Source organism: Apodemus sylvaticus, chromosome X, assembly GCF_947179515.1.
Source record: "Apodemus sylvaticus chromosome X, mApoSyl1.1, whole genome shotgun sequence".
NCBI lineage: Eukaryota > Metazoa > Chordata > Mammalia > Rodentia > Muridae > Apodemus > Apodemus sylvaticus.
The window spans coordinates 47468269-47492130 of record NC_067495.1 but is presented as its reverse complement, the minus strand read 5'-3'; the positions used below and the strand labels follow the sequence as shown (position 1 = coordinate 47492130).

The 23862-nt window shown below is 35.9% G+C and overlaps 1 protein-coding gene across 1 annotated transcript in view; it reads left to right on the top strand.

The window, feature by feature from the left end:
• The window catches only part of Il1rapl1 (interleukin 1 receptor accessory protein like 1), a 671291-nt gene that overhangs the window by 620086 nt on the left and 27343 nt on the right, over window positions 1–23862 (top strand). The window contains exons 6-7 of the mRNA XM_052170237.1: window positions 1992–2124; window positions 4314–4459. Coding sequence (XP_052026197.1) covers window positions 1992–2124; window positions 4314–4459 — 279 coding nt within the window. The remainder of the gene's footprint in view (window positions 1–1991; window positions 2125–4313; window positions 4460–23862) is intronic.

The window sequence follows — 23862 nt, the reverse complement described above, 5'->3', positions numbered from 1 at the left end:
CTGTAGATGTCCTAAGCACAGTTTGAGAGATTTCCATCCCTAGTTATAGCTTAGTTATAAGGCCTTCAATCCTTAGGAACCACCTTCTCGGGCCCCAGTGAGTACAGAGGCATACAGACTATTATCATAATTTATTGTCACATCTAATTGGGTAAGTTAGGTTACTCTAAATGGCAGCACACTTTTCAGTTCATCTTTTGGCAATCATGCCTCTGTGTTCTCTTACATTCATATTACTGGGGTAGGCTCTTGCTGGGCTCATATCCCACTCTTATGTTCCACTTGAAGCCAGAAAGTTCATATAACTAATTACAGATAGACTATTTCAGTTGTACACTGATGGCAAAAGTAAATAAGACTATTGTGAAAGGTAAAAGATTCTATTTTTTCTATATTCTTTATTTACATTCTAAATGATTTTCCCTTTCCTGGTTCCCCCCTCCCCAAAAGTCCCATAAGCCCTCTTCCCTCTTCCCATTCTTTGATCTACACGCTCTTACTTCTCTGTCCTGGTACTGCCCTATAATGCTGAATCAAGCCTTTCCAGGACCAGGGAACTCTCATTCCTTCTTCTTGGGAGTCATTTGATATGTGAATTGTGTCTTGGGTACTCAGAGCTTCTGACCTAATATCCACTAATCAGTGACTACATTCCATGTGTGTTCCTTTGTGATTGGGTTACCTCACTTAGGATGACTGAAGAACTTCAAATGGCTGAGAAGCATCTTAAAAAATGCTCAACTTCATTAGTCATTAGGGAAATGCAAATCAAAACAACCCTGAGATCTCACCTTACACCAGTCAGAATGGCTAAGGTCAAAAACTCAGGAGACAGCAGGTGATGGTGAGGATGTAGAGAAAGAGGAACACTCCTCCACTGCTGGTGGGAATGCAAGCTGGTATAACCACTCTGGAAAGCAGTCTGGCGGTTCCTCAGAAAACTGGGTGTGATACTACACGATGACCCTGCTATACCGCTACTGGGCATATACCCAGAGGATTCCCCGGGCATGCAATAAGGACACATGCTCCACTATGTTCATAACAGCCCTATTTATAATAGCCAGAAGCTGGAAAGAACCCAGATGACCTTCAGTGGAGGAATGGATACAGAAAATGTGATATATTTACACAATGGAATACTGCTTAGCTATTAAAAACAATGAATTCATGAAATTTTTAGGCAAATCGTTGGATCTGGAAAATATCATCCTAAGTAAGGTAACCCAATCATAAAAGATTCTTAATAAATCTATTATTCTGCAGATATTAGATCCACTTCTACCTTTTAGTCAATAATTTAAATTTACCTTATTAAATTTAAATTACCCAATTAAAGTACCCAATTAACCATATATAGCACTATACATAAAAATGGACTGAGTGTAGGAAGTAAAATAGTGAAAACAACCATCTCTTACATACATAATTGTGATTTACCTCAGTGAATATCCCATATTTTTATTATCATGATTTTTCACATCTTAATGTGATTTTGTTACATTGCTAAGAAAATATTATTCCTTATGGGGTCAAAGTTTTAAGTGCTTCTAAGGAAGCACTATTGAATCTATGAGCTATACTTGCATTGTCCCCTCAGGCAAGGATTCTGTTTTGTTTCTCCATATACCCTTTGATGTAATTCCTTGAGAAGGACATATCTCTTCTGTGATTTGTCCCAATAATTCATAAACTCGATTTAATCATGAGAAGACATCCCTAAGCCTCAACTGAAGAACATTCTATAGGATAATAGATGTTCTTCTAAATCTCACAAGTAACTCTCATTTCATTAACGAAAATATTCTGTAAAAATGACACTTTTGATAAACTTGACAACGATGGAAAAATGCTTGATCAATTATTCTTTTAGCTGTTTCATTAAATCAATGAAAATGTTCCCATTCTTACCAGTCAATTTGTTTTGTTTCATTTTGTTTTAAATGGATACAAATGGTTTTATGTTGTGTTTCCATCACTTTTCTCCACAGGTGGCTCAGCCAACCTCACCTGCAGAGCTTTCTTTGGGTACAGTGGAGAGGTCAGTCCTTTAATTTACTGGATGAAAGGAGAGAAATTTATTGAAGATCTGGATGAAAATAGAGTTTGGGAAAGTGACATTAGGTAAAATAATTTTTCTACTTTTAAACATGTGGAGTTGAGTTAACATTTGCTTTGTTAAGCAGGGGAGGGGTGAGCCAAAACAACAAAAGTTACTAGTTTATCTTTCAGTTATCATAACAGAAATTCTGTAATACTTTATACCAAACAAAGAATTGTTGAGGCTGCTTATGAAATTTTAAAATGTGAACATCATATACAAAGAATCTAAGAGTAATTCTTTGTTCTAAATATTTTTATTATTAATTCTTTGGGATTCATATAGTATGTCTTAACAATATCCACAAACAAACCCCACTTCTCTACCTAAGAATCATTTAAAAAGGGACATATCTCTAGTAGTACACTAAACCCAAACCAGTGGAAAATATTGAAGCCTATTTTAACGTTAGAAAAATCATTGTCCTTTTAATTTATAAAATCTACTTTTGAGGGTTGCTGAGAGGAAGCAAGCATGGTGGCTAATGTCTGTAAATACTGTGCTTGAGAAGCTCAGACACAAACTTTACCACAAAGTCTACACTAACTTGGGTCACCTGGTGAGTTCAGTGTCAGCTTGAGCTAGAATGAGATCATCTCTAAAAAGGAATTCTGAAAGGAACCATCAGCAAGGCACTACATAGAGTGAAGTACAACCTTTTATTTTCTGTGAATGCTAGTACATACCTCAAAGCTACCAAGTAGCATACATAAAGCTTGATGGGTTAATAGAAGATACACAAATATTCTGCTTTAAGGTATTAATATTTATGAAGAGAAAATAATAGGAGAACAAACCTTTAAATTTTTACATATATATTTTGAGAGCATAATCATCATACTTTTTTAAATACAGTTACACATTTTTTCACTTATATTTAAGCAAGAAGGTTTTCAATGGTGAAGCAAATTGTATTTGGATATGAAGAATTAGTTCAAATCAAATGAGCAAAGATGTTCATAAGGATAACTAAATTATAAGCAAATCAAATGATGACTATTTTTTTTAAAATATTCTTCCATATAAAGCTTGTGTCTTCTGACATAATGTAGGGATTTAAGCAGTGGTTCTCCTTTTTAAATGTCAAGACTTTTAAAACTTTCACAAAAATATAAGAAAATGTCTTTCAGTACAAAGCAAAAACATATAAAACTGTCATAGGAGATCATTTCTATTGGGATCTTATCTCTGACAGCAAATACACAATATCTTACTGGAGGAGAGCTCCAATTTGATTCAGGAAGATCCACATGGGCAATTGTCCAAAGTGGACAAAAATCTTTCCTTGCCATCTTTCATATTTAAAATGTTTTCATTTTTACCAATCCTTTTTCCATTTTTAAAATTAAAGAAGTACCATAAACCTAAACTTTCCAACTTTGACTATATGAACTGGATGAATGCTCTAGAAATTTGTTTATCTAATTTTATATATATAATATTTGTATGTATAAACACACACACACATACACATACACACACACACACACACACACACACACACACACACACACATTATCCAGGCAGGAGTTTGGAACTAAGAATATTGAAAGCAGGAAAAAGGAAACCTAGTTTAAGAAAATTTTTCATGTGTTTTAAGAGAATGCTAAATAATCTTAAGTCAGATTAGTGAACATTTACCATTTATTTTAAAAGTCAGAACTAAATACCAGAAATTTTAGTCTACGGGTTTACAGTTTCACATTTCTTTAAAACTGTGCATCTCATTTGTATTATTAGAAAAAAATAAGTCAGGCTGGAGGTTTCAACTGATATGTCAAAATAATTCAGAAAATTTCTTTCTTTCTTAGTCTTGTTAAAAAATAATCTGATATATAATTAGGCCTCCAGCCTAACATTTTAGAATCTCTTATCTCATTTTTAAATCATATTTCTTCTTAAAGGAAAAGCAATTTGTAAACTTTTCTTCAAGGTCTCTCTCACCTCTTTGTTATGACAGTCTGATTGTCCTGCTATGAGAGATAATTAACTGCTAGTTCATTAGCATCTGCAAAGACAAGTTTCTTCATTAGAAGTGAAGAAGAACAGGGCATGATATCATTTAATTAACTTAGCATCAATTCATAGCCAGACTTGAAGCACAAACTCTGTAGGTATATTTTCATCAGAATCAAATTCATGTACAATTCTTTCTTTTTCATGTGTGTGTACGTTTGTGTGGGGTTTTGTTGCGTTTTTCTTTATGTTTTAGAATTCTTAAGGAACATCTTGGAGAACAGGAAGTTTCTATCTCATTAATTGTTGACTCTGTGGAGGAAGGTGACCTGGGGAACTATTCCTGTTATGTTGAAAATGGGAATGGACGTCGACATGCCAGTGTTCTCCTTCATAAACGAGGTGAGTGGAACCTTTGCTTGAGGGAGGAGATGAATGATCCATAGAAGGGAAATCATTAGAATCTAGTAAAAGAAAACTACCTTTTAAAAACGATTTTCTCCATGAACATAGCACAAGTAAAACAAGCCCATTAGCACTATGGCCATGAAGGTGTTAACTGACTCGTGCTTGCCAACACCCTGTTTAAAAGCCAGTTCTCAGAGGTTAAATCTGGTAGAAGAAAGCCAGGTTTGATTAAGGGTTAGCACCTGACTGCTTGCCCCAATGTTTTTAGAGAACTCAGGTATAAAACTGGGTTTTTAGGGATAGGAAAGGGAGAGACAAGAAACAACGGGAAAGACAGTTCTTTTCTACAAGTTGTTATTGCCCAAAACAATTCCCTATCCTGGAGTATGTAACTCCCACTCCAGAAGAATGAAGTTGACCTCCTGTACCAGTTTCTGTATTTTTTTAATTAATATGACTGGCCTAGAGTTAATCCTCAAAACAAGCTGCATTCTTTTTGTGTGCTGATGCACAGAACTGGAATATAAAAGGACACATCTTGATTTGGTCTAAGGGCATCCAGCTGTTCTGGGTTTTGTAAGTCTAAAGATCATTTAGCAGTTAACATCTTCATCATTTATATGCAGATTTCTTTAAAATTTAGAATGGTTGGCAATGGCAAATCACAAAGGGACAATGACTAATACAAAAGAAGAGAGCATCTTAGATGGATGACTAAATCAAACTCCAGTCAACTTTGGATTCTTTGCCTTGCTTTAATATCAAATATATAACATGATATAATTGTTTTCATGTCAGTTTACGACATGTGAAGTGAAGAAAATATTATCAACTCTTCAGAGTTTTATAAAGATAACAAAAATAACAAATAGGAAGGGCTGGATACAGCCCTTATACACAGAAAATGTTTGGTGAAATGGTATTAGAAATAGACATTAGGTCATTAAAATAACTTCAATTTTAATTCAGTAAAGTGTATCATGATTGGCAGGTTGTTCCATTAGTTCAAGAACTGTGTCTGATGAATTATTTTTTTTTAATTTTTTAATCTTTTTTTTTATTGAGTATCTTCTTCATTTACATTGCCAATGGTAAAACCATTCTCAATTTCCCCCTCCCAAAATCCCCTCTCCCCAATGATTCCCTACCCTTCCTCCCACCCCTTGCCTCCAAGTGTATGCCCCTCTACCCAACACACTCCCAAATCCCCCCCCCACTTCCTCCCATCTGTTTCCCTTTGTTGGGACCTCTATTGAGCCTTTACCTGACCAAAGACTGCTCCCACTGATGCCGAATAAGGCATTTCTCTGCCACATTTTTGGCTGGAACCATGTGTATCCCTTGGTTGATGGTTCAGTCCCTGGGAGTCTTGGAGTGTCTGGGTGTACGAATTCAATACAGTATTTCTTGACATTTTACCCTCAGATAGTTTTTACATACATAATATTATCCCATGATTAATAGTAAGGTACTATATGTAATATAGGTTGTAGTTAAGGGTAGTGTCTGATATAGTAAATTTTCCCCACAGCTAATCAGTTTATACACCATGTGTGTGTGTGTGTGTATGTGTGTGTTGCGTTTCAATTGTTTAAAATTATAGATGATTATAAAATGTGTGACTTACAGGGAAGTGAGAAGGGGTGGATGGAAGAATAGGGGGACTGAAGAGAGCTTATGGGAAGTGCGGGGAGTGGGAACCCAGAAAAGGGGAAATCATTTGCAATGTAAATAAAAAAAATAAATCTTAAAAAAATAAAAAAAAAGTAAAAAAAGAATAAAAAATAAAATAAAATGTGTGACTTGGTGACATTTTCATGGACATTAGAGGAGAAAATATTTTTTCTCCTTTTTGCTAAGTTAAAACATTTTAGTTTACTTATTCCAAGTACACTTGATACTCTCTTACTCAGCAGATTTACACTGATTTTAATTTCAAAGCACATCTTCAATCCTAGAGTCTTTGAGGTTTGAAAAGAAAGAGAACACTGAAGACTGTTCCCTACCTTATTGGGAAATAGATTCTCTTTGAATAGTGTTGCTGAAAGCTATTAAAATAGGTACCTTGACTGCCAAGGTGACTATAATATTAAAGTAGCATATAATGCTGTAATGTGAGGAGAAAAAAAAAAGGAAGAAGCAGCTAGTAACATCTCTTCCTGTACTTTGCCAATAGTCACACAATGAAGGAATTTTAGTGAGGCCCTGTGTATGTACAGAAATATAAAAGTAACTTCAGTGGACCATAGACTTAACTATTTATCCTGCCACAGACCCTTCAAAATAGCCAGTCAGCTTATACTGGATCACATTCCATCTCTAGAAAATCTATTCTAGATTTGAATGAATCTGTTTGAAAGCATCTCAGTTTCTCTGCTTTTCTATCCATTGGCTCTAGTTTAAACTTTCAATTGCTCTTTCCCTAGCAATCAGATGTTTGATAATAGTCCATGACCCTGCTGAACCTTCATTTCATCATGCACTCGTTCTTCACTTATATGCTTCATTCCTGTAACTCCCTTGAATATACTTTAAATGAAGAGTTTAAATTAGTCCTTAAGAATTGAACTAGTGAAGAAAAGGTTAGGACACATCTTAAAAATCTAATAGGTTGGGTGCTGGTGATTTAAGAGCACTTGATTCTCATGCAGAGAATCTGAGTTCAGTTGCCAGCATCCATATGGTGGCTAACAACAATTTATAACTTCATTTCTATGTGATCTGATAGCCTCTTCTGACATCTGTGGGCACAAGGTGCACATGCTTTACACATGTACACATGCATGCAAAATACTCATAAATATAAAATAAAATAAATCTAAAAATAATTTTAAATCTATTAGTTTGGACAATATGTATTTCCATGAGGAGTAAGGCAAAGATGACACTTAAGGGATTATTGTAAACACACAGGATTGACAATATACTGGATGCATGGGTAAAGCTAATAAAGCTTTATTTTTTCAGTCACGTTTGCAGTTAGTAAGAATCAGACACTCTCTAAGATACTTCTAGCATATTTAGCCTAAGGTTAAGCATACAAAGATACTAAAGTTTCCAATTAAAGAAAAGCACAGTTTTGAGAAATCAAGAAAATTAGTCAATAATAAATGTCACTAATGACTGATTATCTGAATATGAGGAAAACAAATGTGGCCAATTTTAGTTGCTCTCAAATACTTGTTTCCCACGATACTCTTCCAAATTTGTATTTATAGCAACAGCAGTTCATGAAATTCTTAGGCAAATGGATGGAGCTAGAGAACATCATACTAAGTGAGGTAACCCAGTCTCAAAAGATCAATCATTGTATGCACTCACTAATAAGTGGATATTAGCCTGGAAAACTGGAATACCCAAAACATAATCCACACATCAAATAAGGAACAAGAAGAATGGAGGAGTGGCCCCTGGTTCTGGAAAGACACAGTGTAGCAGTATAAGACAAAACCAGAACAGGGAAGTGGTAAGGGATGGAGAACAGAAGGAGGGAAGGGACTGATGGGACTTTCGGGGAGTGGGGGACCAGAAAAGGGGAAATCATTTGAAATGTAAATAAAAAATATATCGAATAAAATTAAAAAACAAAAGACAAAAGCATTCCCGAAGAGTCCTTCTAATCTGTATACTCTGAAAGTCTGTTCTTAAAGTGAATGTGCACCTTCTTTGTAAGAATGTTGGAGCAAATGAGTCTTCCCTTGCAAAGGCAATAATGGATATAATCTCTCAAAGGGCTGATTCTATGGAATGACAACACCCATCAGGAAAATAAGGAAATTCGTCAGCATAGGGCATACTTATAATTTCACCACCATGACAAAGTTCAAAAAGAGAGAACATGACAAATATGATCCCATGGGTTTGAATTTTCAATCATAAGTTCTCTGAGACTATCAGATTTCTGTCACAGCGTGAATTATGCAATTATCAAATAATTTTCTACATTTCTCAGAGGACCAATGCTCAGAAAAACAACTGGAAGCTGCCATTGTTAGCCTTGTGTCTCTGACACCAACTTAAGACTTCCCTAACTTAAAAGTTTTCAAAATCTTTCTTTTAAAATATTTTTGTAGAGCTATTGTAGAATATTTGTTTCATCTAATTCAGTGATTCTCAACCTTCCAAATGCTGAGACCCTTTAATGCAGCTCCTCATGTTGTGATGACCCCCAACCATAGAATTATTTTTGTTACTTCATAACTGTAATTTTTCTACTATTAAGAATCATAATGTAAATAGCTGTTTTCCAATGATCTTAGGTGACCCCTCTGAATGAGTTGAATGAATCAGACCTCTGGTGGGGCTATGACCCAGAGGTTGAAAACAGCTTATTTAGATCTTTAGCCCTCAGAACTGTCACTTCTGACAGATAAAACTTTATCCAAAGTTCTCTAAACATATTTCCTCCACTGGTCCTTTTTGTTCAATGTTGTTGACGTAACATGATTTCAACCCTACAATGAGTTACAGTATGGACTTGAAAAGAATACTCCTGTGAATCAAGTGAGTCTACATTTAAGGTAGGCTCAATGCTATATTATTATTAGCCCTCGTATCTTTATTTGGAAAACAATCATGATTTTATTAAGTCAGCTGAAATCTACCAGGAAATTTGAGCAGTGAAAATCCTGCCTTAAGAATATCTAAAGATTTTAACTTCTATATCCTTTCAAAATGTACTTAGGAAATTAGAACCATGTCAGAGAGAGGGGGGGGGGAGGGAGAGGGAGAGGGAGAGAGAGAGGGAGAGGGAGAGGGAGAGAGAGAAAGAGAGAAGCTGAAGGGGCATGAGGTCCTATTTGTCTATGAGTGTCCTGACTTTTTCCTTACTCTGAGAAGCTGCCTATTTTCACTTAAATTTGCTAGTGCCTGGCCTAGAAAGATAGTTAAATACTGGCTTCAAAAAGAACTAAACAGTTCTTCATCTAAGGATAGAAACTTATGAAATTTTCCCTGACATTTTTATTATGTAGAATTTGTTTAGGAAAGCATATTTTTGAGATATCATGGCTGCAAGATTGTTGTATTGTCTAAAAGATGCTACCTAGCTCTGTGTGTGTGTGAGTGTGTGTGTGTGAGTGTGTTTGTGTGTGTAACAATAATTAAAGAAGATATCATGAATTTGAGAGGGAATGATGGGATTGTAGAAGTTGGAAGGTGTAAAAGGAGGGTAGAAATTATGCAAATTTAGTATTCATGAATGAAATTCTCAATTTAAAAAAAATAAATGTAAAAGAACAAAAGTAAAGGTTTACATGTCAGTTACTGGGATGTTTCTTTCGTTTTTTTTTTATTTTTTATTGAATATATTCTTCATTTACATTTCAAATGTTATACCTTTTCCCGGTTTCCCCCTCCTAGAAAGCCCCTAACCCCTCCTCCCACCCCTGCCTCCAAGAAGATGCCCCTCTACCCAACCCTCTCCCACCTCCCCCCACCTCAGTTTCCCCAGACATCTATCTAGCTTTCACCTGACCTCTCCTCTTACTGACACCTGACAAAGCATTCCTCCACCACACTTGCAGCTGGAACCATGTGTGCCCCTTGGTTGATGGTTTAGTCCCTGGGAGTCCTGGGGGATCTGCTTCGCAGACATTGTTGTTCTTCCCATGGGGCTGTAAACCCCTTCAGCTCCTCCAGTCCACCCTCCAGCTTCTCCATAGGGGACCCTGCTCTCAGTCCAATGGTTGGCTGCTAGTATCTGCTTCTGGATCTGTAAGGCTCTGACATGACCCCTCCATAGATAGCCATAACAAGGTCCTTTCGGTAAGCACTTCTTGTTACCCATAATAGTGTGGGGTTTGGTGACTGTTTATAGGATGAATCCCCAAATAGAACAGTCTCTGGGTGGCCTTTCCTTCAGTTTCTCCTCCACACTTTGTCTCCATAATTGCTCCTGTGAGTATTTTGCTCACTTTCTCAGAAAAAAACAAAGCACCCACATTTTGGTCTTATTTCTTATTGAGCTTCCTGTAGTCTGTGACTTATATTTTGTTTATTCTGAACTCTTGGGCTAATATACACTTATCAATGAGTACATAACATGTGTGCTCTTTTGTTACCTCACTCAGGATGATATTTTCTAGCTCCATCCATTTGCCTAAGAATTTCATGAATTCATTGTTTTTAATAGCTGAGTAGTACTCTATTGTGTAAATGTACCACATTTTCTGTATCCATTCCTGTGTTGAGGGACATCTGGGTTCTTTGCAGCCTCTGGTTATTTTAAATAAGGCTGTTATGAACATAGTGGAATATATTGGAGAATCTTCTGCATATATGCCCAGGAGTGGTATAGCTGAGTCCTCAAGTAGTACTATGTCTAACTCTCTAAGGAACTACCAAACGGATTTCCAGAGTGGTTGTACCAGCTTGCAATCCCACCAGCAATGGAGAAGTGTTCCTCTTTCTCCACATCCTAGCCAGCATCAGCTGTCCCCTGAGTTTTTGATCTTAGGCATTCTGACTGGTGTGACATGGAATCTCAGGTGTGTTTTGATTTGCATTTCCTTGATAACTAAGGATGCTGAACATTTCTTTAGCTGCTTCACAGCCATTCAAGTTTCCTCAGTTGAGAACTCTCTGTTTAGCTCTGTACCCCATTTTTAATAGGGTTATTTGACTCTCTGGCGTCTAACTTGTTGAGTTCTTTGTATAAATTGGGTATTAGTGTTCTATCAGATGTAGGATTGGTAAAGATCTTTTCCCAATCTGTTGGTTGCTGTTTTGTCCTATTGACAGTGGCCTTTGCCTTACAGAAGCTTTGCAGTTTTATGAGGTCCCATTTGTCGATTCTTGTTCTTAGAGCATAAGCCATTGGTGTTCTGTACAGGAAATTTCCCCTATGCCCATGTGTTCAAGGTTCTTCTCCACCTTCTCCTATGTAAGTTTCAGTGTATCCAGTTTTATGTGAAGGTCTGTGATCCACTTGGACTTGAGCTTTGTACAAGAATGTAAGAATGGGTCAATTTGCATTTTTCTACATGTTTACCTCCTGTTGATGCAGCACCATTTGTTAAAAATGCTATCTTTTTTTCCACTAGATGTTTTTAGCTACTTTGTCAAATATTAAGTGACAATATGTATGGGGGTTCATTTCTGAGTCTTAAATTCTATTCCATTGATCTTCCTGCCTGACTCTGTACCAATACCATACAGTTTTATCACTATTGCTCTGTAGTAGAGCTTGAGGTCAGAGATGGTGATTCCCCCAGAAGATCTTTTGTTGTGGAGAATAGTTTTCACTATCCTCAGTTATTTTTTTATTAAAAATGAATTTGCAGATTGCTCTTTCTAGCTCTATGAAGAATTGATTTGTAATTTCAATGGGGATTGCATTGAATCTGTAGATTGCTTTTGACAAAATGGCCATTTTTACTATACTAATCTTACCAATCAGTGAGCATGGGAAATCTTTCCATCTTCTGAGATCTTCTTTGATTTCTGTTTTCAGAAGCTTGAAGTTCTTGTCATACAGATCTTTCATTTGCTTGGTTAAAGTCACACCAAGTATGTAATATTATTTGTGACTATTTGAAGGGTATCATTTCCTTAATTTTTTTCTCAGCTTGTTCATCCTTTGAGTAGAGTATTTGTTTGAGTTAATTTTATATCCAACCACTTTGCTGAAATTGTTTATTAGCTTTAGGAGTTCTCTGGTGGAATTTTTGGGATCACTTAAGTATGAGATCATATTATCTGCAAATAGTGATATATTTACTTCTTCCTTTCCGATGTGTATATCTTTGACCTCCTTTTGCTGCCTGATTGCTCTAGCTAGAATTTCAAGTACTATATTGAATAGATAGGGAGAGAGTGGGCAGCCTTGTGTGTTCTCTGATTTTAGTGGGATTGCTTAAAGTTACTCTCCATTTAGTTTGATGTTAGCTACTGGTTTTCAGTATATTGCTTTTATTATGTTTAGGTATGGGCCTTGAATTTCTGATTTCTCCAAGACTTTTAAAATGAAGAAATGCTGAATTTTGTCAAATAATTTTTAAACATCTAATGAAAATGATCATGTGAGTTTTTTCTTTGAGTTTGTTTACATAATGGATTACATTGACGTATTTCAGTATACTGAACCATCCCTGCATCCCAGGGATGAAGCCTACTTGATTGTAGTGAAATATGGTTTTGATGTATTCTTGGATTCAGTTGACCTGAATTTTATTGAGTATTTTTGCATCAATGTTCATAAAGGAAATTCGTCCGAAGTTCTCATTCCTTGTTTGGTCTTTGGTTTAGGTATAAGCATCATTATGATTTCATAGAATAAATTGGGTAGTGTTCCTTGTGTTTCTATTTTGTGGAATAGTTAGTTTGAAGAGTATCAGTATTAGGTCTTCTTTGAAGATCTAATAGAATTCCTCCACTAAACCCATCTGGGACTATTTAGTTGATTTATCTCATCCTGTTTTAACGTTGGCACTTGGTTTGTATCTAGAAAATTGTCCATTTCCTCTTGATTTTCAAATTTTTTGAGTATAAACTCTTGTAGTAGTATTTGATGAATTTTTTTGAATTTCCAGTTTCTGTTGCTATGTATCCCTTTTCGTTTCTGATTTTATTAATTTGGGTACTATGCCCTCTGGTTTGTCTGGCTAAGAGTTTATCTAACTTGTTGATTTTCTCAAAGAACCAGCTCCTGGTGATTCTTTGTATATTTCTTTTTTTGTTTTTATTTGGTTGATTTCAGCCCTGAGTTTGATTATTTCCTGCTGTCTCCTCCTCTTGTGTGTATTTGCTTCTTTTTGTTCTAGAGCTTTCAGGTGTGTTGTCAAGCTGCTAGTGTAAGCTCTCTCCATTTTCTTTTTGGAGGCACTTAGAGCTATGAGTTTTCCTCTTACCACTGCTTTCATTGTGTCTCATAAGTTTTGGTATGATGTGTCCTCATTTTCATTAAATTCTAAAAAATCTTTAATTGTTCGATGTCCTTTCTGTTTGCACTTAAAACAAACTTCAGACCATGGTGATCTGATAGGGTTCATGGAATTATTTCAATATTCCTGTATCTGTTGAGGCCTCTTTTGTGGTCAATTATACGGACCATGAGGTGCTGAGAAGAAGTTATATTCTTTTGATTTAGGATGGAATGTTCTATAAATATCCTTTAGATCCATTTGGTCCATAACTTCTGTTAGTTTCACTGTGTTTCTGTTTAGTTTGTGTTTCCATGAATTGTCCATGGCTAAGAGTGGGGAGGTGAAGTCTCCCACTATTATTGTCTGGGGTTCAATGTGTGCTTTAAGATTTAGTAAAGTTTCTTTTATGAATGTGGGTGCCCTTGTATTTGGAGCATAGATGCTCAGAATTGAGAGTTCATCTTGGTAGATTTTTCCTTTGACCAGTATAAAGTGTCCCTCCTTGTCTTTTTTGACAACTTTTGTTAGAAAGTCGATTTTATCTGATATAAGAATGGCCACTCCTGCTTGTTTCTTGGGACCATTTGCTTGGAAAATTATTTTCCAACCTTTGACTCTGAGGTAGTGACTGTCTTTGTCAATGAGGTGGGTTTCTTGTATGTAGGAAAATGTTGGGTCCTCTTTACTTATCCAGTCTGTTAGTCTATGTCTTTTTATTGGGGAATTGAGTCCATTGATGTTAAGAGATGTTAAGGAAAAGTGATTGTTACTTCATGCTAATTTTGTTGTTAGAGGCAGAATTCTGTTTGTGTGGCTATCTTCTTTTGGGTTTGTTGAAAGAAGAATACTTTCTTGCTTTTTCTAAGGTGTAGTTTCCCTCCTTTTGTTGGTGTTTTCCACTCATTATCCATTGTAGAGCTGTTTGTGGAAAGATATTGTGTAAATTTCATTTTGTCATGGAATGTCTTGTTTTCTCAGTCTATGGTAATTGATAATTTTGCTGGGTATAGTAGCCTGGGCTGACATTTATGTTCTCTTAGGGTCTGTATGACATCAGCCCAGGATCTTATAGCTTTCATAGTTTCTGGTGAGAAGTCTGGTGTAATTCTGATAGGTCTGCCTTTATATGTTACTTGACCTTTTTCCCTTACTGCTATTAATAATCTTTCTTTGTTTAGTGCATTTGTTGTTTTGATTATTATGTGACAGGAGGAATTTCTGTTATGGTCCAGTCTGTTTAGATTTCTGTAGGCTTCTTGTATGTCCATGAGCATCTCTCTCATTAGGTTAGGGAAGTTTTCTTCTATAATTTTGTTGAAGATATTTACTTGCACTTTAAGTTGTCTATCTTTGCTCTCTTCTATACCTGTAATTGTTAAATTTGGTCTTCTCATTGTGTCCTGGATTTACTGGATGTTTTGGGTTACACACTTTTTGCATTTTTCATTTTCTTTGACTGTTGAGTCAGTGTTTTCTCTGGTATCTTCAGCACCTGATATTCTTCTATCTCTTGTATTATGTTGTTGATGCCTGGATCTATGAGCCCTGAATTCTTTCCTAGGTCTTCTATCTCCAGAGTTGTCTCCCTTTATGATTTCTTTATTGTTTCTACTTCAATTTTTAGGGTTTGAATGATTTTGTTCAGTTCCTTTACTTGGTTGTTTGTGTTTTCCTGAAATTGTTTAAGGAATTTTTGTGTTTCCTCTATAAGGGCTTCTACCTGTTGACCTATGTTCTCTTGTATTTCTTTAAGGCAGTTATTTATGTCCTTCTTGAAGTCCTCTATCAGCATTATGAGATGTGATTTTAAATCCAGATCTTACTTTCCTGGTGTGTTGGGTTATCCAGGATTTGCTGTTGTGAGAGAACTGGGTTCGCATGGTGCCATGTTGCCTTGCCTCTGTTGGAATGTTCTTGCGTTTGCCTTTTGCCATCTGGTTTTCCCTGGTGTTAGTGGGCCTTGTTGTCTCTGACTGTGGCTTATCTGTCCTGCAAGCCTGTGTTTTATACTCCTGGGATTCCCTTTCTCTCTGTGCACACAGGTATATAGGGACTCCTGGGAGTCCAGCTCTCATGTGGTGGTGTTTGTGTATGAAGCTCTGTGGCCCAGGATCAGCTCTGCTCTCTCAGGCCTCTCCACAGACCTGGGAGGTTAGCTATCTCCCTGTGCTACCTGGATATGGCACACTGTGGCAGAGGATGGTCCCCAGCCGGAGACAGAAACTGGAAGGCTCGCACCTGAGGGTTCTAGATGAGTTCCTCGGAGCACGAGGGGTAGTCTTACCTGTGTTCCCAGGCCTCTCTTCACTCCTGCCAAATTCTCTGAGTGCAGGAGGTCCTCTAGGATGTATCAGGAGATGGTGTCTTCACTTTGGCAGCCCTGACAAGAGTCTGCCCCAGCAGAAAGGACAGGTAGCCACTGAGTTATTTCTTATCCCTGCCCATAGTTAATTAAATTTTGTATCTGAGTCTCTGAATATTTATGTACCTAGATACCTTTGCTTGGGTATCTAGTTGCTGTTGCCTCTCTTGACATGCACCAAACAATCAATTTTCCTCGAAACTCTAGCCTTTCTTCTCTCCATTTTGTATGTTTTTCATTTCTCTAATAAAAAATCATGCTAAATTAGTCGTTCTCAACATTCCTAATGCTGTAATCCTTTAATACAGTTTCTCATGTTGTGATGAATTTTGTGTCAGTGAACTATGATTTCTGGTCCCAAATTTTATGAATACTTCATGTCCTCTCAATATGGGCATCTTTATAATCTATAACAAAGCACTTTTGTAGTTAAGGGCATGGCATTGAGAACAAAGCTGTCTTGTGTTCAAGACTCAACTCTTCTTTATAACTGATCTGTCTTAGACAAGCCACTCCATTTCTGTGAGCCTCAAATTGTCTTCCATCAAATGGGAATGCTAAGTGATCTATCACTTATAGCAGTTTGAGATTTAAATGTACATATGTGCCAATACTTATCACAGCATCTGACACATATTTAGCACCCAATAAATGTTAACAAGCGACTACAAGATTTCTCTGCTTCAACTCTGTACTATGAGGGTAATGAAGGATGCAGCAATCATGTGTTCCATTAAAAATTCTATGCATTCTAATTTATCTTTCATTAAAATGATCATCTTTAGCTCCAACAACTGTGCCTCATTTATTTGGATTTTACCTTACAATAAATTTACCTTAATTTGAATGCATTATCCTAAAGAATTTCATTCATTCATTCATACATTTAATGATAATTATTAAGAATCTCCTATGTGCCTAACAGTGTGTTCACTTGCAAAATTAAATAAAGAGGGGGAATAAAAACCATTATTAATTGGAATGTCATGATCTCCATTTTAAATTACACTGCTACCATTAAAATATGGTAAAATCTTAAAATAGAATTGTGCTTTTTTGTGAGTGTTTGACTTTAGAATTGTCATGTTAAGAGTTTTCAGTAACAACCCTGGACTGAATACGTTTTCTTATACTGATTACAATTATATGGCAATTCATTCATCATGAGGTAGTAGAACAAGAAAAATATCTGTTTGAGAGACGTGGTGCTAGTTAACAATGATAAACATCTAGGTTTTCTCTTATTTCCCCTCAAAGCCATTTCACTTCTTCTGTGCACTCTGTCTCTCTCCAAGAATGCAATCAATAGGAATTAGACTTGCTCAATGAATTTCCTAGTCCTGGAAATATCTCCAGTAAAGAAATTAATGTGCAAATAATTTAGGATGCATTGTTTTAAAGCAGATGCCTTTAGATCCAGTGACCTGCTTGCCCCTTCTTGTAACAGATCATCTTTATAATTTGTTGCCATGTTCTTGTTTTTGTTTGCCTAGCACATTTATTTCCTAAGAGATTCAATATGATAATGGGACCATGTAAACTTTTCTTTGAGGTTTAAGAGGATCCATTTGGTTTCACTGATATTAGAATATTTTGAAAGCCAAATCCTGCTATGACATCACAATAGCCCAGTGCTCCATGTGGTACAATCTCCCTAGAAGGCAGACTTGGTATGCATAGAAGGGTCACTCTTAATGAGTTTTACCATATGCAATGCCAATGTATTGAGGAGTTTAAGTTGTGTTTTTACAGAATTTCCAAATCATAGTTAGCGTCCCTAAAAGCTTCTTTCTTTATATAAGATTTAACATTTCATCATCAAATTATTCTCTCATAACATTTTGTTTTTTGCTTCTCTGACCCTCTGTTTTGAGTGAAAACTAAGTTTCTAACTCCTTATTTTTTTTATCTGCTAATGTTAAAAGAGATAAAATCTGGCTGGAGAGATGGCTCTGTGTTTAAGAGTATATACTGTTCTTCCAGAGAATGTGAGTCTGATTCCCAGTACCCATGTCAGGTAGCTCACAACCATCTGTAACTCTAGTTTCAGGGAACCTGCTGTTGCTGACCTCTTTAAACATCTTCATCTATGTGCCTATCCCCCACCCACATATACATTCACACATAAATAAAAAAGTAAATAAATAGACCTTTTTGAAAAATAAATAAAATCACTGGAAGGCTCATTTGATGTTAATAATCTTTTACCTTTGTTCTTTTTGATAAAGGACATTTCAAGAAAGCCACCAAACATACAGGCATAAAAACTAACTTCTTAAGATGGGCAGTTCATTACTCAGAATATATAAATTATGTGTGAATAATCCTAGGTAATATTTGTCTGCTTACCTTGTTCAAACAAAACCAATATGGGAAACAGATTGATAAACTTCTGTTTTGAGCCATCCCTGTTGATCATGAATATGAAAAGAAACTATAAAATAGTATTATGCATGGTCATATTTATCATCTCTTTTTGTTTTCTACTAAAATGTTAAGTTCTTGATAATGTACATTTACTTTTATTTTTCTGTCATATGTTTTAATGTGCCTAACCTACTTAATAAATATGATGAATGTGCCCTATCAAACAGATTGATTAAATGTATCCTGAATTATCTACATTTCACCTATGACAGCTTCTCAGTTTTGTTGCTATTGATATTTTGGGCTGAATAAATTCTCCTGTAGCAAGAACTGTCTTGTAGACTATAGATTATTTAGCAGCATCTTTTGCCCTTACCTACAGTATCTTTTCCAGTGATGGAAAATGAAAATGTCTTCTAACATTACAAAATATCCCCGGAGAACAAAAATTGTCCGAAGATGAGAACTACTGGTTTACAATATGAATAGAGAAGCCCACTTACAAGAAATGGCTTTAGCATCTTAAGTACTCATAGCAGAGAAATTCAAAGTAAAAGAGCTGAACATTTTTACCCTGAAAACCCTCAAAGATCATATTAAATCTAGTCAACAGAACAAGAGTTTATATACAGGGATTGACAGCAGTCAGGCTATTTGTTTCTGTATTTGGAAAGCCATCTAGATGTCCCTATTTTTGTACTTCATAAAATTTATATTACTCACAAATCACCTAAGGAGCTTATTAGAAAGGCAATTCAGATGCATTAGTCTGAGGTGGTAAGCAAGATTTGAATTTCAAGGAAATTCATTATAGATATTATTGCTACTTGTCTATGGACCACAATTGGCATACTACATCTTAGCTACACAATAGATCCCATTAATGCACTTGAAATCATCTAATAGTTCAACAATAACTAGCTTTCTGGAGCTCAATGTGTCTATGAGAAAGAAATGAAGCCAGAGAATAGCCAGTCAGTGGGACTAAATCCAAGTAATTGCCTCATTCCTTCTTCAGAGTCAACACCTTTGCCCTAACACTCAGTTCTTAATGAGGTTACTTACATCACATATTCAATGACATTTTGCCTCCTAGAATGCATTTTCCTCTCAGGAGATGCCTGAGAGGGAACTCTCTTTGTGTATTAGAATGATCAACTCCTTAAATAAAAAGGCTCTTATTTTTGGAAACAGTTCCTACATATACCATGAATTAATAGGAAAACACATTCAGAAATTTCTCAACAACATATATATAATATATAGTATATTACATTACCTATACAAACAGGCTGTCCAAAGTGTTCAATCTGTACAAATAGTAATTACTGAGTATATACGACAACACTCATAATATATGATAATCAGCAAGTACTGATAATTTCCTATTTTGGATATTGAATTCAGCTAATTCATACCTCTGTATAAACGGAAAGGATGGCCATAGTATCAGAATTGAAGCACCAGATATTGTTGGTCATGATAAGGGGGAAAAGAAAAGAAACCATAATAGGACAAGCAACAGGACAGTGTTTCTACATGTTCAAAAGTGTAATTCATTTGCATAAATATCTGCCTAGCATCTTACAGAGCAGCTACAAAATTCAAATAAACCTCAAGTGAGGGCAAAGGAAATCTCCTGAAACTCAGAGTTTTGTATTAGAAAACAGTAAGTATGCCACTTAGGAAAATAAATACATCAGTTTAAAACACTTGAAAGGGGGCTGAAGCAATGCCTTAGCAGTTCAAAATACTTAAAGTTTTCAAAAGGACCAGAGTTCAGTTCACAATATTCTTGTCGAGTAGCCCACAACTACCTGTAACTCATTTTCCAGGGTATAAAACACCTACTTCTTGCTTCCATGGGCACCTGCACTCATATGTACAAACATGTATATACACATAAGTTAAAATTAAACATTTAAAAAAGAAAATAAATTACTTGAAGGACACTCACCAAAACATGTAATTCACACACACACACTGATTAGCTATTTCTCTACCAATAAAATGAGCCAATTCATGTCAGATTAGATTATATAACTGGTGGTTTATTGGGAAGCTGCTCTCAGGTGGGCGAGTTCACTGGTCCCAAGAAAGGAGGCCAGGGAAGCTGCCATAGGGAGACAGAGGGGTGGGGCAGGGGGAGAGAAAGAGAGAATGTGCTCATGCAGAGAAGGAAAACAGGGGAAAAGGGGGTCAAACCATCTGGATTATATAGGGAAGAGTCTCTTGCGGCAGGGCAGCCCAGCCCAGGGCTGGAAAATTTAGGGTTAGGGGTGGGGTATGCCAGGTAGGGACTGAGGGATGCTGGGAGAACCTGTAGGCCAGGTCTGCTTTGGGATGTAAAATATACACTTCAGCTGTTTGTTCTGGGATCTGATGTCAAACTTGTACATAACCGCAACATAATACATGGAGTCAGAGACAGTAGACAGAATAGTATATCCATGATCAATACCCACTAATAACCCCTCACTCTCTTCCCGAGAATCACTTTTGTATTCTCATTATTTGTGATCAAATCTACCTACTTATTGTTGATGCTTCCTATCCCACTTGAAATAGCTACAGGCTGATTAAAGGAGAAGGCTTATCCAATGCTGTGGAGTGAAAACAACTCCACTTGTGAAATATGTAAAAATACCAGCATTGGGTTAAGCATATATGAACAATATGTGGTAATTAAGTCACTGCTTGCAGAGGGATGTAGACCACTATCCTAGGGCAACATTGTTGGAGAGAGGATGCTAAGTATGTACTTGTATGGCTAGGAATTCCTACATTTGGTTGAGAAATGGCACAACTGGGTCATAACACAATTCAAAAGATAGAACTTTTAATAAGCAGTTCCTGGATGTCGAAACTTGACAACCAGGTCAGTAAACTGAGAAATTTGACATGACACATAAAAACTGCTAACTGCTCTCTCAGGTCACAAAGCAGGAAAAAGTATGTTGATTTCCAATGGATTACCATGGTTACTTGTGTTAGATTTTTAGTGCTGAAAAATACATTTGCCATCTGTAAGAGACATGTTAGCTATTTGTCTCTACTTTTAGAATTCGTGTTCTATTTTCAGAATGTGCTCAGTAAAGAGTAATATATGTGGAGGTTGAGTTTTCTAAATTAAAAGTGGGCATTTAAATGTGATAAAAATGAATTAAAAATAAATTCAGAGAAAATTCCAGCAGCATATTTAGGAAGGCACCCAATGATCATTTTTAAACCAGCAAAGAATTATCATTAATTGAACTATGATATGACTGAAAAGAAATTAGGAGCTATGATGGAGAAATTGGGTTTCTTGAGAGTCTTTTAATTTTCACTCTTCAGTTGCTTGTAACCTAGAGCAAGTCTCTGCTTCATTGTTCTTCAGATTTATCTTTTGTAAACTAATTGTCCCTCAGCTTCAGGGTAGAAATCTTGAAGAACATATTAAGTACTCATAATAATATATATTAGGCCATTTTTTAGATTCTAAGAGTTTTGTGCCTCATTTTGCCAAAACTGAAAGTTAATTGAAGTGGTTGCTCTTCCCAAGGGATTTTCTTCTGGTTTAAATATTAACTTGCCTCAGAAATTTGCTCCTATTAGTGCAAAATACAAACTACAGTTCCTTATATTTGACTGCAGCTCAGAGTACTGCCTTACCATGGCTGCCTAATCCACATAAACTTAAAAATAGACAGGTATCTACCAAACTCTAAAAAAAAAAAAAAAAAAAGCCCAGTATGGTGGTATAATGCCTATAATCCCATGATTTGGGAGACTCAATGCTGAACTGCCTTAAATCTGAGGCTTGGTTCATTTAGAGTTTGATGCCCACCTGGGCTACAGAATGAGACCCTGTATCAAAAAAAAATGACCCTCGAACAAGTGGACATTGTATTACCCAATTTAAATGAATTTGAATATTCTGGAATGTAATGCAAAATGATTCCCACAAAGGAGGAATAATACATTTTGTTATTTCTTGTCCCCCACCCCAAGACTGCTCATTACATCATAGGGTATTTTTTTAAGTTCAATAAAGTATTTGCAAATTTAAAAACAATGCCAAATTTCTACCATCTTCCCCAAATACTTTATGCATTCAATAACGAAGAGTGATGAAAAGCATTCAAACATGAGAAGGAAAAGAGCTTTCTGTTATTCCCATTTGAGAAATAAGCCAGCATGCAGTGTGATTGCTGTTTTGGCCCTAATAATCTCTAACGCTAAAAAACACCAAGAATTTCAAATGAAACTTTTCTCACGAGGGAAAATATCACCAATGGCTTTCACCAAAAACAGTTGTTTCTAAAGCTTTCAATAATTAGAAATATATTAAACCCTTTAAAAAAGCAAACTAAAATAATAGCAAAAGTCTGATATTTATCCGTGCTTTCCAATTTGCACCCTGCAGTTCAATTAGGTTTTACATGTGTACAGTGTTTTATAAATTTATTTCCATCAGCAGAATATTCTTCAAATCATGTTTTTTTAAAAAATAAGAGTTTAATGCTTCTGTCAAAAAGTAGAATACATTGCTGTTACTGGTTATCTAAGCAGTCCAGATGTTCTGTGTTCTTTGGGCATCCCAAAGCATTCCCAATGGAAGAAGTAGTAGCACTAACTGTGAAAATATATCCTCTGGTGGACAATTGCTTTCAGGATAAACATCACATCCTTTAACAAAAAAGGAGTGGAATGGCAATGCCACCTTCACTTTGACAGTTTTTCTCTCAAGAGAGGTTTTGTAACATTCCATCTGTGCCTGTCTGTTTGTATGACATGTTAAGAAGGAAATTCCTTGTAGAGAGAAAACAAATACTTTTTCTTCTAAGGTATTTTCTTTTAGGCATCAGTGAAGTCTGACACCTTGATATACACTAGCCCTGCCTTCTTAGCTGGTCACCCAAGGCCCTTTTGTTCTTTATTTTAGCAGTATGCTCATTCTTTGTCTGCTTTCTCTTTCGAGGTCTAGATGAAAAGAGCACACAATCTTTTCTATATCTATATGTGTGTGGGCAGATATGTGATGTGTATGTCCCACGTATAGTCCCTATATAGTGATATTTCAAATACTGGTTTATAGTTTAAAAGGGAAAAAGCTTTCGGCAATAGAGCTTTACCTGTGCTTGGAACTCCATATTGTACCTTTTGAAACTGAATGCTAACTTTTCCCAAGGGGAATCATAGTGTGATTGCTCTGACCTAATTTTAGGAAACTAGCTTAACTGGTACATGGGATAAATCCCATGACAAATATTGGTTTGTTTTGGGTTGTTTTTTGTTTTTTTGGGTTTTTTTTTTTTTTTTGGCAAGGCACAGATTATTTACTCTGAAAGTAAATTAAGAAGATAAGCAAAATATATTAACTAAACAAAAAAGTGGAAATTTGCCGACAATTATCCAACATCCAACAAATATACTTTTCATTTAATGCTGTGTCAAATAATTTTTCACAAAATTATTTGCAGGTACTTTTGTACTATACCATTCAGTGGTTTGATTTTTATTTCTGCAATCCTACTACAAACCCACCCAAACACATACACAAATATACTAAGCTTACTTGTCTTGTAAATATGATACTTTCAGCAATTTTTACACTCATAAAATGCTAGCATAGTGATACTTCAGACCTCAACAAATACTGGCATGTATTTTAGATTAAATACATGCCTACATATCAGAATCTTTAGATGTAAGCTCTATTAAGGCAATAATCATACATTTCTTCCATCACTATCACTAGAGTCAAAACCACTGAACCACTATATGGAAAGTACTTATTAAACAAAGATAAAACAAAGATA